Source organism: Chionomys nivalis, chromosome 1 (genome assembly GCF_950005125.1).
Source record: "Chionomys nivalis chromosome 1, mChiNiv1.1, whole genome shotgun sequence".
NCBI lineage: Eukaryota > Metazoa > Chordata > Mammalia > Rodentia > Cricetidae > Chionomys > Chionomys nivalis.
The window spans coordinates 22,830,093-22,852,310 of NC_080086.1; the positions used below are offsets into that span (position 1 = coordinate 22,830,093).

At 49.3% G+C, this 22,218-nt stretch overlaps 2 protein-coding genes across 4 annotated transcripts in view; both read left to right on the top strand.

The window, feature by feature from the left end:
- The window catches only part of Tulp3 (TUB like protein 3), a 30,873-nt gene extending 29,847 nt beyond the window's left edge, over window positions 1–1,026 (top strand). For both annotated transcript variants that reach the window (XM_057773534.1, XM_057773545.1), the window contains exon 11: window positions 427–1,026. In XM_057773534.1, coding sequence (XP_057629517.1) covers window positions 427–560 — 134 coding nt within the window. In that variant the 3' untranslated portion in view covers window positions 561–1,026. The remainder of the gene's footprint in view (window positions 1–426) is intronic.
- Window positions 1,027–10,457: 9,431 nt separating this feature from the next.
- Tead4 (TEA domain transcription factor 4) overlaps window positions 10,458–22,218 on the top strand; it is a 76,991-nt gene continuing 65,230 nt past the window's right edge. For both annotated transcript variants that reach the window (XM_057781498.1, XM_057781505.1), the window contains exon 1: window positions 10,458–10,828. In XM_057781498.1, coding sequence (XP_057637481.1) covers window positions 10,588–10,828 — 241 coding nt within the window. In that variant the 5' untranslated portion in view covers window positions 10,458–10,587. The remainder of the gene's footprint in view (window positions 10,829–22,218) is intronic.

The following is a 22,218-nucleotide window of genomic DNA, read 5'->3' on the forward strand; positions in this document are numbered from 1 at the left end:
ATCTATCATCTATTATCTATCTATCTATCTATCTATCTATCTATTTTTTTAATGTTGTGCTAGGGGTAGAACTTGGTACCTTCCACATCCTAGGCAGGTACTGTACTGAGCCTCTTACTTGCCTATTTTATTTATTTATTTTTTTTGTTTTGTTTTGTTTTTGTTTTTTGTTTTGTTTTTCGAGACAGGGTTTCTCTGTGGTTTTGGAGCCTGTCCTGGAACTAGCTCTTGTAGACCAGGCTGGTCTCGAACTCACAGAGATCCGCCTGCCTCTGCCTCCCAAGTGCTGGGATTAAAGGCGTGCGCCACCACGCCCGGCTTACTTGCCTATTTTAAAGAGAACTTGTGGTTAGCCCTGCCCCCCACCCCCATCCGCAGAACAACCGCATGTTATACTCTAACATGTCCATTTCTTTCTGTCTCCAGCCGACTACATCGTCATGCAGTTTGGACGCGTGGCTGATGACGTGTTCACACTAGACTATAACTACCCACTGTGCGCTCTGCAAGCCTTTGCCATCGGGCTGTCCAGCTTCGACAGCAAGCTGGCATGTGAATGAGAAACGAGAAGTAGGGGACTTCCTCACCACAGAGCCTTCAGCAGGAGCAGAAAGCGGCTGCACTTGAGCTGTCCAGCACAAGGAGAGCAAGATTCTGCCCCTCTCGGGTGTGTGTGTTCGTGTGTGCATGTTCATACATACATATACGTATACACGTGGATGCACACTTGCACACACTCATTTACACCTTCTCTGAGCTTCAGAGACCACGTCGTAGATCACAGCTTCATGTGGGTGAGAGATGACTTAAGCACAGGGAGGCAGGTGCCTGGGCACACTGGCGACTCCTGACTGCACACAGATTCTGTGTGGGGTGCAGCTTCCCTGTGCTCAGGCACTTCCAACAGAATCAGGTTCTAATAGTTGGGCCTCCTTTTTTGAAGTTCCTTTAGGCTCTAAGACAGGAGCCTGCAGACTTTCTCAGCCAGTGGTCTGATAGTGTCTCTTGCACTGTCTCCAGTTAGCCTCTTGGGTTTTGTTTTTGTTGTTTTTTTTTTTTTTTTTTTTTTTTTCGAGACAGGGTTTCTCTGTAGCTTTGGTGCCTGTCCTGGAACTAGTTCTTGTAGACCAGGCTGACCTCGAACTCACAGAGATCCTCTTGCTTCTGCCTCCCAGGTGCTGGGATTAAAGGCATGCGCCACCACCACCCAGCCCAGTTAGCCTCTTTAGCACAAAAACAGCCATAACCAGTTGGTGCATAAAGAGTTTAACTGTGTCCCAATAAAACTTTCTTTACAAAGTGGGCATTGACCTAGTTTGACCTGGGACTCTGGTTTGCTAGCCTGCCTCCATGTGTCCCTGTACTCTGAGATTGAAGCATCTCCTAGAATGTAAGTAGAGAAGGGGGCACAGTTTGCTTTTTAGGAGCAGCAGACTGACTATTTTGTTGTTTTGTCTTTCCCGAAACAAGGTTTCTCTGTATAACAGCCTTGGATGCCCTGGAACTCACTTTGTAGACCAGGCTGACCTTGAACTCACAGAGATTCTGCTCCGGCCTCTGCCTCCCAAGTGCTGGGATTAAAGGCGTGTGGCACCACTGCCTGGCAACAGATTGACTCTTAAGAGGTACTTGTGCCGAGTCTACTATTGGTCACTTTTACCTCATGGTGATGATGACTATAGAGTCATCTGCCATCAGGGCTGGGGAAGCTCAAACCAGTGTCGTATTTTCTTTTTCTGGGTCAGGTGGCACTAGCTTGTCCCTGAGGTCTGGGAAGGCTCTCGTGTCCCAGCCTCTCTCTTCACTGTCCTTAGAGCAGGGTGGTAGCAGTGATCTCAGCAGAGTGACTGGCCAGACCTCTGGAAGCCTTGCCCTCCGGCGTCTTCGTCTAGTGTCGGAGGTGACCGCCTCACTGACACTCCACAGGCCTTGCGGGTTGGCTTTGCCCTCTGGCCTTCAAGCCTGGCCCGCCAGTGCAGGCCCTCCTCGGCTCACTGAGGCTTCCAGATCATGAACACTTCACAGCACATCATGAAAAATTCTTCCAGGTCGCCAGCCCAGGACGTACCTGCGCTTGAGAATTCCAAAGCTTGGACCCTGCATTCAGTGGTCGTCTACCTCCAAACTGCTTCCCTGCACGGGAAGGGTTGCTGGCTGCTGCCCCATGGTTTCGCCCGTGTGGGGGAGGTCCCTTCGTCCTGCATCCTGTTGCTCCCTGCTCAGCACCAAGCCTCTTTGTGATGGCCTGAGATCCGGGAGGTGGAGACCTGTGTTCACTGGTGTCCTGTCTGTCTCTTCAGATCACTGATTTTTGCCTCAGGCATGCTTCCCATAAGTGCCTTGTTCGTAACCGTGCTCTGAAGCCTGACACACCTCTGCCACCACGGTCCCTGGCAAGCAACCTTTGTTCGTTTATCTCCCCTAAATGGTGTGGGGGCTGTGGGCCACTGGCTCTAATCTTTCTTTCTAGCTTAGAGCACTGTATTCTCCCATTTCCCGGACTCTCTGCTGGAATGTGTAAATGATCAGTTTTACATAAATCATATTTATACCTTTTGTATGCCATATAAATAAAGATAATTTATATAAAAATGATGTCACCTTCTTCCCCGAATCGCACCCCTTGGGCTTCCTCCTGTTACATTCTGTGGGTCTTTGGTTCTTTGAGCCAGTGCTAGCAGAGTTTGGTCCTGGGGGCCACAGACTGAGAAACCTGTTTGGGAGAGCATATAGACGCATCGTACTCCAGAGCTCTCTGCAGGGATCACGCCACTGAGAGCAGAATGCAAGGGGCCCTGGCTGGGCCAGGTTGCATCATCTTTGACAGCTAATCTGTCAGCCTCCTGGATCTTTGGTTGGCGGCGTTCACTGATACAGCAAAAGAAGTGGAATATGTAACGGTAAAAAAAAACCTCACCTCCTACTTGCGTGTGTGGGGTGTGTGTGTGTTTTAGACAGGGTGTTGGGTACCCAAGGCTGACCTGGAATTCACTGTGTAGCCCTGGCTGCCTTTGCACTCACTTCCGCCCTACCTCAGCCTGCCAGGTCTGACCGCAGGGCTGGGTCACCACACCACCTCCTCACGTTTAAGGGTCCCCTTGCATCAGCACATGAAAAGAAAGCACAGCCTGTACATCTCTCAGGGCTTTCACTCCTCTATCAGCAATAAAGACGGGGAAAGCCGAAAGCCCCACTGAGAACTTAGTTCTTAATAGCTTGGTTTTTCCTTTAGCTGGAGTTACAGACTGATGGGAGCTGTCCTGTGGGTGCTGAAGATTGAACTCTGGTCCTCAGGAAGAGCAGCCAATGCTCTTAGCCACTGAGCCGTCTCTAGCCTCTGCCTCTGTCTCTTGAGTGTTGAGATTCAAATAGACTCTTTGTGTAACAGTTTAGTGATCAGAGGGTTGGTTTGTCTTTCGGTAGTGATGGAATCCAGGGCCTCATGTGCTAGCTCACACTCTTAGCCAAAAGAAAGGATCCAAATTGATACCTGTAATCCTAGAATTTGGGCTGCTGAGTACAGAAGCTCTTGAGTTTGAAGCCGGCTTGGGTTACATACTGAGGTCCTATGTGGATAATTCTTCCTCTGCTCCTCTTCCCCCTCCTCTGCTTCCTTCTTCCTCTTCCCTCCTTCATCCTTCTTTCTCCTCCTCCTTGCCCTAGCTGACTTGGAACTCACTATATAGACTAGGCTGGTCTTGAACTCACAGAGCTCTGTCCGCCTCTACCTCTTGAATGCTGTGATTAAAGTTAGTTGCCACTATACTCAGTCTTTAAAGACAAAATCTCACGTTGCCCATGGCTATACTGTAACTGTAGTTGGTACACCTGACAATAGCCTCTTTTGCAGGTGGCTGTGTTGTATAGACCCGGTCATGTGCACGTGGTGTGTGTAGGTACAAGTGCATGTGGGGACCCAAGGTCAACCTCAAGTGACATTCCTTAGGAGTCATTCTCATTTTTTGAGATTAGATCTCTGACAGAGGCTCCCAGGTTAGGTTAGGCTGGATGGCCGTCGGCGCCAGGGACTAGCCTGTCTTCCTCTGAGAGACACAAACCAGGCTGGGCAGGTCTTTGTGAGTTTGAGGCCAGCCTAGTCTACGTGAGTTCCAGAGCAGCCAGAGCTACGTAGAGAGTCCCTATCTCAAAACAAAAGCCCCATAACCCAGGCCTTTCTATGCTTTCCTAGTAGGAGCTTTTACCTACTAGGAAAGCACCCCGCCCCACCCCCAAGTAAACATCTGTTTCACTATGTATGTCACTGGTTAGGTTGACACGTGTGATTTCTTCTGTGCTATATGTAATTTTCTGAGGGCACAGAGACATCCACCGAGGAAACACTGGGACACTGCAGGCCACCCTGTTCCCAGCCTCTGGCCCTTTCTGGTCTCCATTTATCATGAGATGGCTGCTGTTTTGTTTTTAAGTCCCAGTCTTGAAGGGCAACGTGGTATCACATGCCTGTAATTTCAGCACTACAGTGGCGGAGGTCAGAAAGGGGGACTTTGAGGCCAATCTGGTCTACATAGCCTGACAAACTAGCAAAAGTCCCAGTTTGCAAAGGACAGGATTTCAGTGCCACAACAAATGGCCTTTGTTATTAAAGACTGTTTTGTGGCGCCACCTTGTGGTCAATAATGCACATGACAAGTCCTTAAAAAACACCACTCTATTACAGAGTAACTCTTAAGGTATTGAGGACACAATAAACTTTTATTTACTTACAAACTTATTTGTTTTTTGATTTATTGATTGATTTATTGTCAGGGGATTGAGTCTTGATAGTCAAACTGTCCACGAGCTACACGCCTGGCGCTAAATACTTTTAAAATAAATGTCAGGGCCTAGAGAGATGGCTCAGAGGCTAAGAGCACTTGCAACTTTTCCAGAGGACCTGGATTTAATCCCTAGTCTTCACTTGACCACTCATAACCTTCTATAACTACAGGTCCAGGGGACGGAACCCTCTTCTGACCTCAGCAGGCAGCAGGAATACACATGGTGCACAGACATATTGATGAACCAGCCTGCCTCCATGTTAGGCTTAAAAGCTATCTTATTGTAAAGACAAACTAAAGCTTATTCCTGTTTATGATTAAACCTCTGTTTCTAAGGGATTGGTCTATGCCTACCTATAACCTTAACTACAAATGGTTCTGAACTGCCTGTCCCAGGAAACAGCAACCATGTCTTTGTTTCAGGAGGTCATTAGGTCATTCAGGAAGTCATGTTCTGCTCCTGTAACCCTTCCTATTTGGCTGCCAATTCTCCCATTTGGAAACCCCTTACCCCTGAGCCTTGTCTGCCTAGTGTCCAGTGCTGACCTCTTGAACTCCAACTCCACCTTAGGGGTTCATGAATAAAAAGGTTTACTTTCATTAATTGCTTGTCTTCATTTGGCCACAATGGTTTTGATCGGTGCTCTTTCTTACATCTTTGGGATTAACAATATATCTGGCCAAACACTCATATACATTTTCTTCTTTGATTTTTCTTTTCTTTCTTTCTTTCTTTCTTTCTTTTTTTTTTTTTTTTTTTTTTTCTTTTTCTTTTTCGAGACAGGGTTTCTCTGTGGTTTTGGAGCCTGTCCTGGAACTAGCTCTGTAGATCAGGCTGGTCTTGAACTTACAGAGATCCGCCTGCCTCTGCCTCCCAAGCTTTCTTTTGTTTTTCAAGACAGGGTTTTTCTGTAGCTTTGGAGCCTGCTCTGGAATTGGCTCTGTAGAATACCGGGCTAGCCTCAAACTCACAGAGATCCTCCTGTCTCTGCCTCCTGTAGTGATATTTTGTTTGTATTTTAACAAATGAAGCTTGCGGGACTGGAGAGATGGCTCAGGGGTTAAGAGCACTGACTGCTCTTCCAGAGGTCCTGAGTTCAATTCCCAGCAACCACATGGTGGCTCACAACCATCTGTAATGAGATCTGGCGCCCTCTTCTGGCCTGCAGGAATACATGCAGACAGAACACTGTATACATAATAAATAAATAAATCTTTAAAAACAAACGGTCTACAACTACAAAGCTAGTTCCAGGACAGGCTCCAAAACCACAGAGAAACCCTGTCTCGAAAAACCAAAAAAAAAAGAAATCTTAGGGGCTGAAAAGGTGGTTCAGTAGGTGTGATGCTGGTCTTGGTTGTCAACTTGATTACAATAACTAAATTAGCTGAATTCCCCAAATGGGCCACTTCTGTGAGGGATTTTTGCTTAATTTGAATTGGGAGGATTCACTTTTTTTCCTCCTTGAACTCACTCCGTAGAGTAGGCTAACCTTGAACTCACAGAGATCTGCCTCCTTCCTGAAGGCTGGGATTAAAGGTGTGTGCCACCTCCACCCTGGCAGGAAGACCCTCTTCTAAACTGAATCTTTTTTGTTTGTTTGAGAAAGGGTGTCTCTGTGTAGCTCTGGCTGCCTGGAACTAGCTCTGTAGGCAGGCTAGGCTGGCCTCAAACTCACAGAGATCCAACTGCCTCTGCCCCCCCAAGTACACTGTCCGGCTTTAATCTGAATCTTTGAGACAGGAAGAAGCACCTCTAATCTAGGCCACGCCTTCTGCTGGAAGCCTTTATAAGAATCTAAGAAGGAAGTTCTTGCTCTTTGCTTGCTTCTGTTTCCCTAGCAAGTCCATTCCTTCACTGGCAGAAGATACTTCTTCTTTGGGGTTCTGATGTATCCCAAAGACCAGCTGAGACATTCCGCGTTGCAGACTGAACAACATCGGATTAGCTGAAGCACAGCCGGTAAGTCATTTTAACAAATCCCTCTCTCTCCTCTCCTCCTCTCCTCCTCCTCCCCTCTCTCTCTCTCTCTCCTCTCCTCCTCTCATCCTCTCTCTCTCTCTCTCTCTCTCTCTCTCTCTCTCTCTCTCTCTCTCTGTGTATTTGTTTCCAGAAGCAAGTCCTTAAAAAACAAAACAACAACAACGACAAAAACCCAAACCTTCTGGAGCCAACCTGTGTACCCGTACCCTACTTTGAGAATCTGGCCTGGTTGGCGGTGGTGGCCCACACCTTTAATCCCAGCACTCAGGAAGCAGAGGCAGGGATCTCTGAGTTTGATGCCAGTTTGGTCTATAGAGTGTGTTCTAGGATAGACAGGCTGTTACAAGAGAAACCTTGTCTCAAAATATCCAAGGGGTGGGGACGGGGTGGGGGGAGGGGGGAGAGAGAATCTGCCCTTTCCATACAGTAAATCATGAACATCTGGTTTATTTAAAATATCACAGTGTAGGGACTGGAGTGTAGTTTAGTGTTGGAGCATATGCGAGATCCTGGGTTTGAGCCTCAGCACCAAACAAAGAAACAAACAAAACACTAAAGAAATGACTATGAATCTTAAACATTCCTGTTACTAGGAGGTGACCGATTCCATCACATACATGTGAGTGAATGTGTTCAATAAAGGATCCTTATAAATATTTTGATTTTAACCCAAGTAGGTTAAAGAAACAAAGTTTATTACAGGAATCAAAATAATACCAAGCAGCATATGGTAGCACTAATTAATATGGTTTTAAAGTTTGCCATGGGCCTCATCAACACAAACACCCTCCCCACATCAAAACCAGCTTTGACCACAAACCACCTTGCTTTCGGCCTCCACCCACTTGCTGGACCGGAGCGGACTGGAGCTCCAGTAAATGAGGGAGGTCATGGGCCACGTGATGTAATTGGAGGGGCTCGCTCAGGGAAGGAAGGGAGCAGCCTGAACCCACCTGGGCTGGGCAGACGACCTCTGTCAAGTCCCCACTGGGGGGGATGGGAAGATGACTCAGTGGTTATCTGGTACTCCTGTAGAGGACCTGGAGTTGGGCTCCGGGCACCCACATCAGGCAGCTCCCAGCACATCACTTGTAACTCCAGCTACAGGGGAATAAAAAGAGTCATTGCCAGCCACCAGTCCCTCGGAATGGTGCCCTTGGTTAGCTTTCTTTAGCAGAAAGAGTTCTGAGGTGGTCCTGATGTGCTCAGAAAGTGGAATTCCCGAAGACCTAGGACTATCTAGAAGCCTGTAAGGTTACGAACCAGGAAGTGAGAAGACACACTTTTTTTAAAAAAAAATATTTATTTATTTATTATGTATACAATATTCTGTTTGTGTGTATGCCTGCAGGCCAGAAGAGGGCACCAGACCCCTTTACAGATGGTTGTGAGCCACCATGTGGTTGCTGGGAATTGAACTCAGGACCTTTGGAAGAGCAGGCAATTCTCTTAACCTCTGAGCCATCTCTCCAACCCGAGAAGACACACTTTCCAGCTTGGCCCCCCAATGGTTTTGTAGAGAAGCAAGCAGTATGATCTCCAAGCACCCTTTACTGTCTGTGAAGGGATGTTCTGTCTGTATCCCACATTTTCCAGGCCAGAGCCCCCTCCCATATGATCCTATTTACCTGTAGTTCAAATTATTTATTACATTTTATTTTTGAGACAATTTTGCAGTATAGTCCAGGCTGGCCTTGAACGCTTGATCTTCCAGCTTTAACCTTCTCAGACCCTTCCCACCAGGCCACCACGCCACAGCTGGCCAGACCTCTTTCTTTGTGATGTGGTCAGCTGTCCAGCTGTGACAGCTTCTCTTTCAGCTTAAAGGACAGAGCACACTTGAATTTACCTTTATTTTTAGATCCCAAAGTTCTCTGTTCAGTCTCAGGGTGACTGCATGTGTTTAGCACAGAACGGGAGTCTCCACATGACAATCAAGACTGTTATCAGAGGGTCTAATGATAGCACCAAGAAAGTCACAGGTAGGTCTAAGTGGCCTTCGCGATGGCCACGTCTTCAGCGCAGCCTGTATGAGCCCCACAGTCGGGCACTCACTTCTCTTACACTTTTGTCCATGCTAGTCTTAAGGGGTTGCATCCTCCCTCGAGCTAGGATTTCAGGTGGGCACCACCAAACCCCACTACTTCTTAATTTCTCACATCAAGTCTTTCTGGAAAACCACTTGGCAAACTCCTGTGTCCTTCAAGAATTGGATGGAGGTCACCCCACAGACCCCCGTAGCAAAAGACCTGTACTGTAATTCCAGCTATTCCCGTGGCTGAGGCAGAATTGACCAGTTGAAGGTCTCGAAAACCAGAACGAATGGGGGGGGGGGCACAGCGCGGTGGCAGAGCATTTGCCTAGCATACACAGGACCCTGAGCAAACGTCACACTGAGAAATGTCACCCTGTGCCTTGAATTTCATTGTTCCCGTTCTTGAATTCATGTTGGACGTTGCGTTATTGAATTACTGCCTTGCTCCGACAGTGAACTTCTTGAGGGCAGGGGCCTCTTTCTGCACTTAGTTTGGTGCCAGAGTCAACAGACACTCCACAAAGGATTGTTGAGCTGAGAGGTAGGACGGTTTGTACGCTCACAGATACACTGCCTTGCGCTGAGGCCCTTTTCATGTGAATGGGAATGACCAAGCTTTGATATGACTCATTAGTTAATAAGCATACCAGAATTTATATATCCAGATGAGGACTGCTTCCTTCAAAGTCTTCACTTTGTAAGGCTGGATGCTACTTAGTCCCGTGATGCCGGCATTTCCGCAGACTCTTTAGATCACCTCTCTTGGGTACACTCCAACATTTCTCCTGCTACTCACCCTTCATTTCGCACACACATCTCGTCTTCTGTTGTTAGTATTGGGCAAAAGATAAGATAAATCCGGCCATTTACTGCCTTCAAGGGTTTGTTTGGCCAAGGAGATCAGACCGGGAGAACCACAGCAATGAAAACTAAGTGATAATGCTCCAGAGATAGCTTGATTTTTGGAAATAGCCAAGTCTTTTCTTTGGTTTTAAGTTTCCCGGAGCGACAAGGTGGGTTCTGGAGCTACGTAGTAACTGTAATTGCTTTAAGCCAAAGTTGTTACGCAGCCTGAGCCCACGTGTTTCTCCTAAGTTGATCTGGCACGTTTCTACAACACCCAGACTTGGCGACACTGTCCTGTATCTAGGGTCCCCAGCCAAGTTCCAGATCTCTGTGAACCCCTGCCAGGACCCTATATCCTTATTATTCTCTGTAGCAGCCGGTGGACTAATTCACAGGATAAAGAGTCACAGAGTTACAACCGAACCCATGACGGGTCTCCCTTTTCTTTCCTGCTTTCTAAGGTGACAGTTCTGCAGATTCCAAGGGACACTGAGAGAACTGAAAGGGCCAATACTGAGGAGGGCTGGAGAGGGAAAGCGGTGGCGGATCTGGGAGCAGCGCCGGGAGTTCCTGCTTCCTGCTCCCGGGGCGAGAGTCCTCGGTAGCAGCCTGGGGGAAGGAACAGCCCTTCCTGCTCGCGTCCGCGTCCTTCCAGGAGCGCAGCGAGGCGCGCCCCACTCCGGCGCAGGGGACGGTTTTCAGCTGGAACTGGTGAAGGGTGGAAGACAGCTAGGACTCAATGCCACCCGGGAGTGTGGGGAGCTGGATGAGAGCGGGAAATTAGTAGACCAGAGTCTAGGCGGGTGGACGCGACGGGAGGCGCCGAAGGATCCGCGTGGAGTCCCGGGGTGTCTCGGCCGTGCCCGGTCCCGTGGCCGCCCGCAGTCCCCCGGGCTCCGCCCCGCCGTGCTGCCCGGCCCCTCTTCGGCCAGGTCTCCTCCCCGATGTGCGGGTGGCAGCGCCACTCCCTCCGCTCCCTCCCCAGCCGCGCGCGTCTCATTCCAGCGCCCATTCCGTGCATTCCTGCCGGGCTCCTCTGCAAACTCCAGCCCCGGAGGTGGGGACCGCCGCAGCTCCGCGCTCCGGCCCCTGCAGCCGTCGCTGCTGCTGGAAGACTTGGCGCCCCGTGCGGACCTGCTGCAACCGGCCGAGCGCTCCTACCCTGCCTCCCGCACCCTGGGACCGGTAAGATTGCCAGCTTCGGACGATTTCGGTGTCCCCGCGTGGTCCCGGGAAGCACTAGAGGACCAGTGGGGCACGTGCGGGCGGCAGAGCCCAGGGGCTGGGCAGAGCAGGGTCGCCTGGCTGAAGTATCAGAATATCAGAAACAGAACCCTTTTCTACTTTTTGGCTTCGAGAAGCAAGCCCCGGAGGGAAGTGTGTTGCTTGGACCTTTTGCAGAGGTCCCCCAGGGTTTGAGACACTGTCTCCCCATGCTGAGGATTGATGAACGCGAGCTCCCCAAAATCCAAGGCACTGTAGGCAGCCCAGGGTGGCGCCGCGGTGCACATATCAGGGGGCTCCAGGCACACCCACACTCCGATTCTGTGAGTTCAAGCGAGATCATTCTGTGTCAGCATCCCTAAGTTTTGGGTGTACCCGAGCGAGAGAGATCTGTACGCTATGACTCACTTTGTTTCCAGTAGGTGTATTTGTGCTGAACGTGACAGTGTGTACATTGTGCTACAGTCCACCTTGAAGAGGGAGCTGTCTGAAACCCTGAGTGTCGGAGTGGGTGTGTGATGATGCCTCCTCTCCAAGACTGTCCTCGCTCTGAGGATGTTGGTTCTGGCTCTGGATTTCTTCCTGCAGAACCGGAGCAGGAGACAGCGTCTCCAAGTTCTTTGTGTGCAGGGAGAAATTGACAGTAGTCGTTGGAGGTGTCCGCCCACCCCCACTCCCCACTCCGTCCCGGCTGGGTTGGGCAGAACTGGCAGGAAGCTGCCTACACCTGCCCCCCTTCCAGGCAGCTGTCTTTCTGAGGGAGAGTGGATCCTGTTCTGCCGGAACAGTTTAGAGAGCTGCTGGAAGGCTAGCGAAGCTGACAGATCTTTGCCTTTAGGGGATAGGGTGGGTTTAGGGGAAAGGGAGAGACCTTTTTAGATTGTTTTCTTTTGGGACAGAAGCCTAGTCTAGCCTGGCCTGGTACTTCTACCCTAAACTGACTTTCATCCTTCAGCCTCAAAACAAACAACCCCCTCATAAAAACCTAAAGAGGAGGAGCAACAACAAAAAACTTTTTTTTTTTTTTTTTTTTTTGAGACAGACTTAAAAGACCAATCTGGCCTTGAGCTGGGATTACAGGCCTGAGTCACCAGGCTTAGTTGACCGTGTTGGGTACTGGGATGTTAGTAGTGTTTCTAAGTTGGCCTCAAGGACAGAAGAGTGTCCATGTTTACTGCCCGAACTACATATCAGGGTTCGCTTCTCCTTGGGGCCTTGAAGGGAAAATCTCTTATTCATTAATAGACTATTAGGCTTGCTTATTCCTTAATAGTCAGTGCCTTGGTCTGTAACCATTCTGGGTTCAAACTGCCTCAGAGTTGGGATTGCTCCCTCTTTCTTCACAGCTTGCTAGGCTACCTTGTTCCTGTGGGGCTGCGGGAATGCTTTGGTGACAGTTCGGAAGGTGAGGGCTGCCTGGGACTTGTTGGCTGCCTCCAGGATATTGACAGGAGCATGGTGTGAGTGTCACAGACAGACTTGGCACCAGAGGTCTCCCTCATTAACACAACAGAGAGATGGCAGCTAGGGTTTCTTGGAAGGAAGGAACAGAAGTCTGTGTCAGGAGTGGCGGCTCTTGTGTTTATCCTTCCTTTTATCGCGCTAATGTAGATTAGATCATCTACTGGGAAATACCTCATATTCCTAACAACTCAGGCCATGTGCACTGCTGATTTACAAAAGCAGCTCTTGTCAGGTAAAAAATGGACAGGCTTGGGGTCAGACAGACCGGGCATGTATCCTGAGACTCACTATGTATAAGGCTTTTGGGTTCAGTTTCCTGATGAGTAACATGTGGGGGGGGTGAGGAGGGAATGGGGGATGAGGAGGGGTGGCAGGGTGAGGGGGAGTGGAGGTGAGGAGAGGTGGCCGGGTGGCGGGGTGGTGGTACATCCCAAACCCCTGGTAGTACATCCCAAGGCCCTCGGAAATGGAGTAGCTTTTCCCCAGCTTGCTTTGGCAAGAACCCCTCTTCCCTTTGCCATGCTGAGGGATGGATCCAGGGTCCGATAACACATGAAGCTAGAGGATTTTGAGCAACCGTGTCTCTGAGGCCCCCTTGGGAAACCTCATCACTCTGTTCACCGTGTTCATTTTGCCAACATGAACTGAGCGTTTGCTATGGGTCCCGTGCCATGGAGATGCCATCCTTTGCCAGCAGGTAGCATCATTCTCCAGCTAAAGGTCTGAGTATTGCTCTGCCAGATGTGCTGTGTGTGTGTGGAGTATGTGTGTATGTATGTATGCATGCATGCATGCATGTGTGTATTGTGTATGTATGTTTGTGTGTGTATGTATGTGTATGTATGTATGTATGTATGTATGTATGTATGTATGGTGTCTGTATATATGCATGTGTATGTATGCATGTATGTGTGCATGCATGTATGTGTGTATGTGTGTATGTGTGTGCGTATGTGTATGTGTGCATGTATGCATGTGCGTGTACGTATGTGTATGTATGTATGTGTGTGTATGTGTATGTATATGTGTGTGGAGTAGTATGTATGTGTGTATGTATGTATGTGTGTGTGTATGTATATATCCATCTATCTATCTATCCATCTGTCTGATTATCTATGCATCCATCCACTCTATCATTTTGTGTTTTGGTCCTAAGGATGGACCCAGGGCCTGGGCTTTGCTAAGCACACTGTTCTGCCACTGAGCTTCTACCCCCAGCTCCATCTTTCCAGATCCAAGGATGCAAATGTCACAGCCTCCTTTGGCCTGCATTCTGCAGTCTTGTGCCTGTGACTGTCACAAAGCAATAACTGTTGCCAAACTTGTGTCTCCTCTTTCTCAGGGGAGGTAGAAGGCCCTGACTTCTTGTAGTTGAGGCTGGTCTGGTGGAAGCTGGGAATTCGGGGCTCCTGAGAGCGGCTTTCCCTCTTTGCCCCCTTGACCCTTGGTTGGCAGAAGTGGGAACAAGGCCTCTGTTTAAAGCTCTGAAATTGGAGCTGAACAGCTGCTACCCAGCACCCTGAGGGCGGGAGTGTCGCCAGGACCAGGGGCCCAGGTGGAGGCTGGGGTAGGGCAGGCTGCCTCACTGGGGGTAGGGAGCCCACATCTCCAGTGTTGCTTTGACCTCTTGCGGAATGGTAGCTTTCTCCGTGTCATTTTTTTAAGGCTGTGTTTTGGGGAGAGTCTAGTCACACCTGTGTGGTTGTTCCTGGAGCCCTCAGCTGGTGGGACAGGATCTGTGGGAAATTTCCCGCCAGAACTTCAGGCCAAGATCTGTGCCCATCTGTTTGCTTGCAAGGCAGGCCAGCTTCCAGAAAGGTAGGAAGACGGGCCTGCTGCTCCGTGGTTTGGGCCAGCTTCTAGGCTAGGGTGGGCAGGCAGGCCCCCATGGGTGGGGTCCCAGCTTCCTTTGACCCAAACTCAATGGGAACAATAGACCTCAGAGGAGTCACCAGGGGCAGGAAATGGGAGCTGTGCTAAGGCCAGGGTGACCCTCCTGGGGGATGGGATTGCATATCCGGTTGAGTGTTAGGGCCAGTGCAGAGGGCACTGGGGAGGGGCTGATGACACATAGGGTGGGCCCTGGGGTGGGGCTCTCTGCCTAAGGGGGCTGTTGACTCAGAGCGAAACCTGAGCAGAAGGGCCCATTATCTGGCTGAGCTCTCTGTTCTGTGTCCCACTAGCAAAGATCTTGTGTCTGGCAGCCTTCTGCCAGGTTCCTGCCAGGCTCTCGGGGCCAGAATCGTGCCTACCCCTTCCCCTAGAGCCCCCAGGATGGCTTCGTGAGTTGCCCTGGCCAGGATGAAAGATCAGTGTTGTTTCTTCCTGGCTGCCGTCCAACCTGGCTGCCCTCCACCTTGGCACTGAGCCCCAAGTAATAGTTGATGGGAGGTGACAGTGGGCAGAGCTTTGGGTAAGGAGAGAGGAGCCTTGGGTCACTTAGACAACCGTGGAGAGATTTCTTCAGTCACAGAGCAAGACAGGCAGGGGGAGATTCCTGCCTGAGGCAGGTGGCGGAATGTTCTCGGAGGCTGGACATTTATCTTGCCATCATCTGTGGAAGGGTGGGACAGAGTCTGGCTGTGAGAGCAAAGGGGCCCTTGGCTTTAGAAGGGAGAGTCAGTCAGCCCATGGAATTTTTTTCTTTGTGTGAATTCAGGTTGCCAGATCCTCACAGGTCATGGTTTGGGGTTGAGAGCAGCCTCAGGAGTGGCCGTAGGACCACTGCCAGGACCCATCCAAGAGGGGTGTGGTGGAGAGAACATATGCTAGCCTGATTATTTCTCCAAGGAACAAGACAAGGATTCTGGAAATGGCAGAGTGCCGGGTTCCTTGTTCATCCCTTGCCCAGTTCTAGATCAAGGTTTATTCTATTTATTAATTAGTTGATTTGTTTGCTTGTCATACTGAAACTAGATCCGGGGACCTCATGCGTGCCAGGCAAGTGCTCTGACCCCAGCCCTCTATGGAGAAATGGAGTTTGAGGTGACTAGCTTGGATGCACCCTGTGTAATCTTTGGATGGAGAAATGTTCTTTTTCTTTCCTTTTTGTTTGTGATGCTGGGTCTAGAACTCGGGGCCTTGTGCATGCCGGGCAAGCACTGAACAACACTCTAACTCTTCAGGAAGGGTTTTCAGCTTCGTGGATTTCCTGGGAGCAGGGGAAGTGGCTGCTGTGGAGTTTGTCTGGGTGAAGGACTGTCCTGGGAGCTTTGTACAGCACTCACCCTCCACCTCCTGTGAGGCATGGGAGTTTCCTAAGGGGAGAGCCCACAGATCTCTCTAGCTTTGTTCTCCGTCAGCCCTGTGGGTGCTGAGGATAGTGAGCAAGCCCTGGATGGCAGAACCAGGCCTCTGTCATCTCAACTGATAGAATGTTCTAGGAGGTTGGAGGCTAAGCAAAAAGAAAACGTGATTTATATTTGCCTAGAAAACAGTTTCCTCCAGTTCTAGGGGTCGAACTCTGGGACGTGGACAGGCTGGGCAAGCGAGCATTTTCCCATGAGCCACATCCCCTGCCCTTTCTTTTTTGGTATTTCAGGACATTTCTCTGTAGCTTTGAAACCTGTCCAGGAACTAGCTCTTTTAGACCAGGCCGGTCTTGAATTCAGAAATTCGCATGCCTCTGCCTCCTGAGTGCTGGGATTAAGGGCGTGTGTCACCACTGCCCAGCCTCCCCAGCCCTTTCAAGTTTTGTCCTGTTGTTTTCTGAGGTGTGTATCTCAAGCTGACTTCAAGTTTATTTTGTCCCTGTCAATGACCCTGAACTGCTGACCCCTGCAGGGTCCTTGACAGGGTCCTTGACATTGTGAACGATCACACACCTGTCTCAGCACAGTAGGATTGTGGTACATTGGGAATATGTCCCCTCCATGGCTTTGTGGGCCAGGAAGTTCCTGAAGCTGCTGGGCAGACAGCGTGGGCTTGTCAACGCTGGGCATCAGGATCTGGCCCTCAGTTCTTCTCTGCACCACGTTGGTTGTTTACACCTTTTGATTCCTACCAGTTATACTTAGTTTACTGGCTCATGCCAGATGAACAGCTTAGTTCCTTTCTGCGTGTATGATCTTGGGCTTTATTGGAGGTCAAAGAGCAAGAGAAGGCAGCCAGAAAGGCGGGGCTATTGTGTTTCTCTTAAGTTTTTAAAACTTTTATTGTATGTGTGGTTTGCCTGCATGTGTGTCTGTTCACCATGTGTGTGTAATGCTCTCAAAGGCCAAAAGAGGCTGTTGGATCCTTCGGGACTAGAGCTATATAAATGGTTGTGAGTCACCCGATGTGGGTGCTGAGAATCGAACCCAGGTCTCAGCATCTTTGGAAGAGCAGTCAGTGCTCTTAGCCACTGAGCTGTCACTCCAGGCTCTGGCTCTTCTGAGTCAAAGTCTCACGGAGGCAGGCCCTGAACTCATTATTAGTGGCCTGGAGCTTTGGATCCCCACTTCTCTGCCTCTGGAGTGCTGGATGGAATTCTAGGCATTTGCCACCATGCAAGCCAGCCCAGTGTTTGAATGTCTTCACTGAGGCTGATGGGGAATTGGAAGCTGTGGTCCTGAAGACAAACCGCTCCTCTTTGTGGCCAGCAGAGGTGGCCCATCAGGTATGTAACTTCCTAATGGAAGTTACAACCCTTGGAGCCCCACCTTAGACTCTGTAGGTGTTGTGGGCCAGGAAGTTCCTGAAGCTGCTGGGCAGACAGCGTGGGCTTGTCAACGCTGGGCATCAGGATCTGGCCCTCAGTTCTTCTCTGCACCACGTTGGTTGTTTACACCTTTTGATTCCTACCAGTTATACTTAGTTTACTGTAGACTCTCTTCCTGTGTGAGAATTTGGATGGATGACCTGGGTACCTCTGTTCAGCCCTTCTGCGGTACACTGAGAGGCCCCACTAGTGATTTTGAGATACTCTCCCACCAGACATCCCTATTAGGGGGAGGAAGAGCTGCTTCCCAAAATGGAGGTGAGATTGGGAGAGGGGAGTGTTCAGGTTGGAAAAAAGAGAGAACACGTGCGCGCCTGAGAGCAGGAGGGTGTGGCATGGGTGTTGGAATCAAGCTACATCTTGGTCCTGCCCTGAAGCTAGAATGTAGGGTAGGTGACCCCAGAACGGAGTCCAGATGCCAGAGGGGAACTATCCTACAGAAATAATATCTAAGTAAGAAGATGTGAAACGGCTCAATGGTAGACCATTCGGTTATTATGCTCAAGGCTCTGGTTCCCTCTTGGGGCTGAGGCAGGAGGACTTGAAGTATGAGGGCAGCTTAGGCTATACAGTAAGGTTCCGTATCAAAAAAGCCAAGGGCCGGGGTAGTGAGTCAATGGCAGAATGCTTGCCTAGCATGAGAAAACCTTGAAGTTTGGCCAGGTATGATGGCTGCCACAGGTAAAGGTGCTTGTTGTTATCTGAGCTAAGTCCTTGGGTACCACATAGGAGAAGGAGAGAACCCACTCCCTCAAATTGTTCTTGACTTCCATACTCCTGCAAGTGGCATGTGTGCAGCCCCATCCCCAGCAAACATATAAAATAAAAGGCAATGTTCTGTGTGTGGTGGTGTACATCTTTAGTCCCAGTGCTCAGGGCAGAGGCAGGGAGGTCTCTGTGAAGCTAATGTATCTCTATATGGAGTTCCAGGCCTCTCAAGGGCTTTATAGTGAGACTTTGTCTCAGAGTGAACAAACAGCAAACATGGGGCTGGAGAGATGGCGTAGCTGGTAAAAGTGTTTACTGTTCTCGCAAAGGACCCAGGCTCAGTTCCCAGCCCCCATGTCAGTTGGGCAGCCCACACTCTATCTAACTCCAGTTCCAGGGGATCCAGCATCCTCTGCTGACCTCTGCAGGCACCAAGCACACCTGTATAACTGCACAGACAAAAACGCAGGCAAGACGTTCCGCACATATAACATTAAAAATAATATGTAAAAAACAAAAGCTCTGCCGGGCGGTGGTGGCGCACGCCTTTAATCCCAGCACTCGGGAGGCAGAGGCAGGCGGATCTCTGTGAGTTCGAGACCAGCCTGGTCTACAAGAGCTAGTTCCAGGACAGGCTCCAAAACCACAAACCCTGTCTCAAAAAACCAAAAAAAAAAAAAAAAGAAAAAAATAAAAAAAAACAAAAAAAAAAAACACAAAAGCTCTATGCTACATTTTTAGTATTCCCTAACATTTTGTAATATGTTTTGACTTACTGTAATATTACATTTAACCTGTATTGGATAGGGAGAGGTCAGCCAGTGATAGAGGACTTGCCTTGCATATGAAAGGCCCTGAGTTTAGTCCCCAGTACTGGGAGAAAAAGTAAAAGGATGAAAGACCTAGTTGGCATTATTCATAGAGTATTGAAAAATCACATGTAATGGGGCATCTCAATTCAGATTAGCCACATCTCATCTGATTGCTACCTGCTGCCTGGGGCTGGCATAGCTTTCCAGACAGCCTGCTTGAGTCTGAGCCTCTCCTGTCCACCCAGGAAGGTCTCTCTCTCTCTCTCTCTCTCTCTCTCTCTCTCTCTCTCTCTCTCTCTCTCTCTGAGACAGGGCCTCTCTCTGTAGCCCTGACTGTCCTCCCACTAGCTCTGTAGACCAGGTTGGCCACAGACTCATAGAGATCCACCTGCTGAGTACTGAGATTAAAGGTATAAAGGCATGTACCACTACCACCTGGACAGGTTTTTCTAGGGCAGGTTATTTAACTGTATGGTGTGCCTCAGTTTCCCCTATGCAGAATGAAGGCAAAAGTGTTAATAGAGACCCATATTCAGTAGCACAAACCTGTAATTCCAGCATTCTGGATTGAGGCTGAGGCAGGAGAATCTCAGAGTTCAAGGCGGCCACAGTTATATGAGGCTGTCTCAGCCAAAGAAAGAAGAAAATCAACAGCGATTTTACGGCGTTGGTGTGAAGATTAAATGACTTAACATTTAAAGGCTTTGGTCCTTGCCCAGCTCCTCCAAGCACTGTGTAAGTGTTTGTCAAATAAATGACTTACAGATGGTCCTTAAAAACTAGACTAGTTGGAATTTTTAAGGAGAGGCTGGCGATATGTTTAGAAAATCCGATTGTGGAATGGCCTGTGCCCCTGTGAGTCTGCTTTGTGAAAGTGACTTCAGATGAGGGACACCATCGCCTGTGGCTACAAATGAGAAATGACAGTTCTGAATCTCCAGTCCCCCGGCAGGTGGATCTCAAGGGTCTGCCTGCCAGGCCTGGGAACTCTGCGCCTGGTAGGCAGGAAATGAGCAGAGATCCTCAGAAATGTCCCTCTGTAAACTTGTGACCTTGTGTGGTGACAGAGGGTGGAGTTTAAGCAGGTGAGGGGCTGACTCCAGACACTGGGTAGCTTCCTGTGTCCCTAGAAAAGACTGCAGGCTCCCCTCTTCAGACTGCCGCCCTTGACTGACCCACAGCACCCACAAAACACCTACTGTGAGCTCAGTTTGGGGCAAATGTGAATGGAAGGCCTGGTGGCTGGCTGATACTCTGCCCGCAGTGATGCTCTTCAAGATGAAGGAAGAGTTAAGGCACAAATGACTCGTTCTGATGGGGTTAGGAGGAGCCACAGAAGGCTTCTTGGAGTGGGTGAGGGAGAAGCTTTAAGAATAGGTAGGGCTGTGACAGTCTGTGCTGGAGAGGGGGACATGGGAGGAGGAAGCATCTGTGTAGGCTGACATGTCATTGTCTGAGGGTTGTTATCACGGGGTTGTAAAAGAGGTAGATTTGAGCTGCACACACCAGGCAGAATGTAGGCGTGTGTGTGTGTGTGTGTGTGCGTGTGTGTGTTTCTGTATGTGTTTCTCTCTGTGTATGTGTGTTGCTGGGGATTGACCTCTGCACAGCTAGGCAGGCAGGTTACCACTGAGCTCGGCCCACACTTTACATTATATTTATATCAACAAAACATGCTCTTTATGGCATATGGGTTATGGTTTTTGACAAATGCATGGAGTTGTATGTTCACACTACGATTAAGGCACAGGAAGGTTTAGGCTCCCCACATTTCTTCATTTACAGCCATTTCCCCTCCCCCATGCTCATTTCTTGGCAATGCTGATCTGTTCTCTGGTCCTGTGACTTTTGCCATTTCTAGAAAGTCATGTAAACCAAATCATACAGTTGTGTAGCTTTTTGGGTCTGGCTTCTTTAACCCGCCATAATACCTTTGATAGCTATCCAAGCTGCTACGTCTGCTTTCCTTCAGTTTGCTCCATGTTAGTACTAAGTGGTGTTCCATTGCTGTAAACGGATGGATCACAGCGTGTTTGCTCGTCTTGGGTTTTCCAGCTAGTTGTGAATAAAATGCATTTTCTGTTTCTGTGTGAACACAGGCTTTCCATCTTTCTTGCATTAATACTTAGGAATGGGATGGCTGGGTCTTTTGTAACAGATAGATTCATTGAATGCTGTGAGACTCTGCCATATGGGTCTGGTGAGATGGCTCCATGGTTGAGAGTACTGACTGCTTTTCCCAGAGGACCAGGATTCAATTCCCAGCACCCATGTGGTGGCTCACAAGCATCTGTAGCTTCAGATCCTGGGATCGAGTGCCCTCTTCTGGCCTCCATGTTGACCAGGAACGCAATGTAGTATTCATATATAAATGCGGGCAAGCACTAATACACTCTATCTAAATCTGCCGTACTCTTTCTAGTATGCATCATTTTGCATTGCCACATAGGAACATATGAGTGTACTTAATGCTCATTCTCATGGCTTGGTGTGTCAGGGTGGTGCTGGTATTCATTCTACGTGTACGTGTGTATGCGACTGAGTATATGTCTGTACCACTTGTGTGTCTGGTGCCCACGGGGGCAAGAAGTTGCAGAAGATCCTCTGGAACTGGAATTACAGGTGATTGTGAGCCACCTTGTGGGTGCAAGCTGGTGCTTTTATCTGTTGAGCGTCTCTGCAGCCCTGGTTTGCATTTCCAAGGCTACTGATGCTGAACAGCTCGTTCCCTTGTAACTCTGGTGAGGGTCTGCCCAGTGTCTACCCGTCTTTTCTCTTGTTTTGAGCATTCTTTAATTGTCTACTATCAGGCCTTTTGCCAGGTATATTCTTTTGTTGTTGATGGGTTTTGTTTTTTGTTTTTGTTTTTATTGTTTTGTTTTGAGTCTCTCTGTGTAGCTCTGCCTGTCTTGGAACTCTCTACATAGACCTGGCTGACCTTGAACTCACAGATCCGCCTGCCTCTGCCTCTCAAGTGCTGGGATTAAAGGTGTGCAATAATATATCTGGCTTTCCAGGTATATTCTTCATTCGTTTTAGGGAAGTTCTTATGACTTTCTGGAGGATGTGTGCATGTAGAGGCCAGTGAACAACTTGTGGAAGCTGGTTCTCTTCTTCCACTATGTGGTCCTGGGTACTGAAGTCAGGTCGTGAGGCTTAGTGGCAAGTGCCGTGTGTGTGTGTGTGTGTGTGTGTGTGTGTGTGTGTGTGTGTGTGTATGTGGGCAGTTCTTGAGTTAGGGTCTCACTCTGTTACTCAGGCTGCTCTAGAACTAAGAGGTTCTCCTTGTCTAGTTTCCCAAGTGCTGGGATTGCACGTTCGAGCCTCCATGTAAAGAAAAAGATCCCCGGGGGAAGGTGATTGGTGGAGTGAGATGATCATGGCCTCTCTTCAAGGGCCAAGGTGGGACCCAGGCTGAGGAATGGGGAACCCAGAGAGTGGTCTGTGGAGAAGAAGGAGAACAGTGTGCCACCCCGCCCCCAAGGTCTGCTCCTGGCTTAGCACCTGCTGTAGAACCCACCTCAGAGTAAGACACTCAGGTGCGCATTCTCTCTGGCTGGTCCTCCTTTGTGCATGGTGGGTCAGGTTAGGCTGTCTCCACCCAGGAAAAACAAAAACAAGGGCTGTTGCCCCAGCCTGCACCTCAGCCATTTACATGGCCTTGTTTC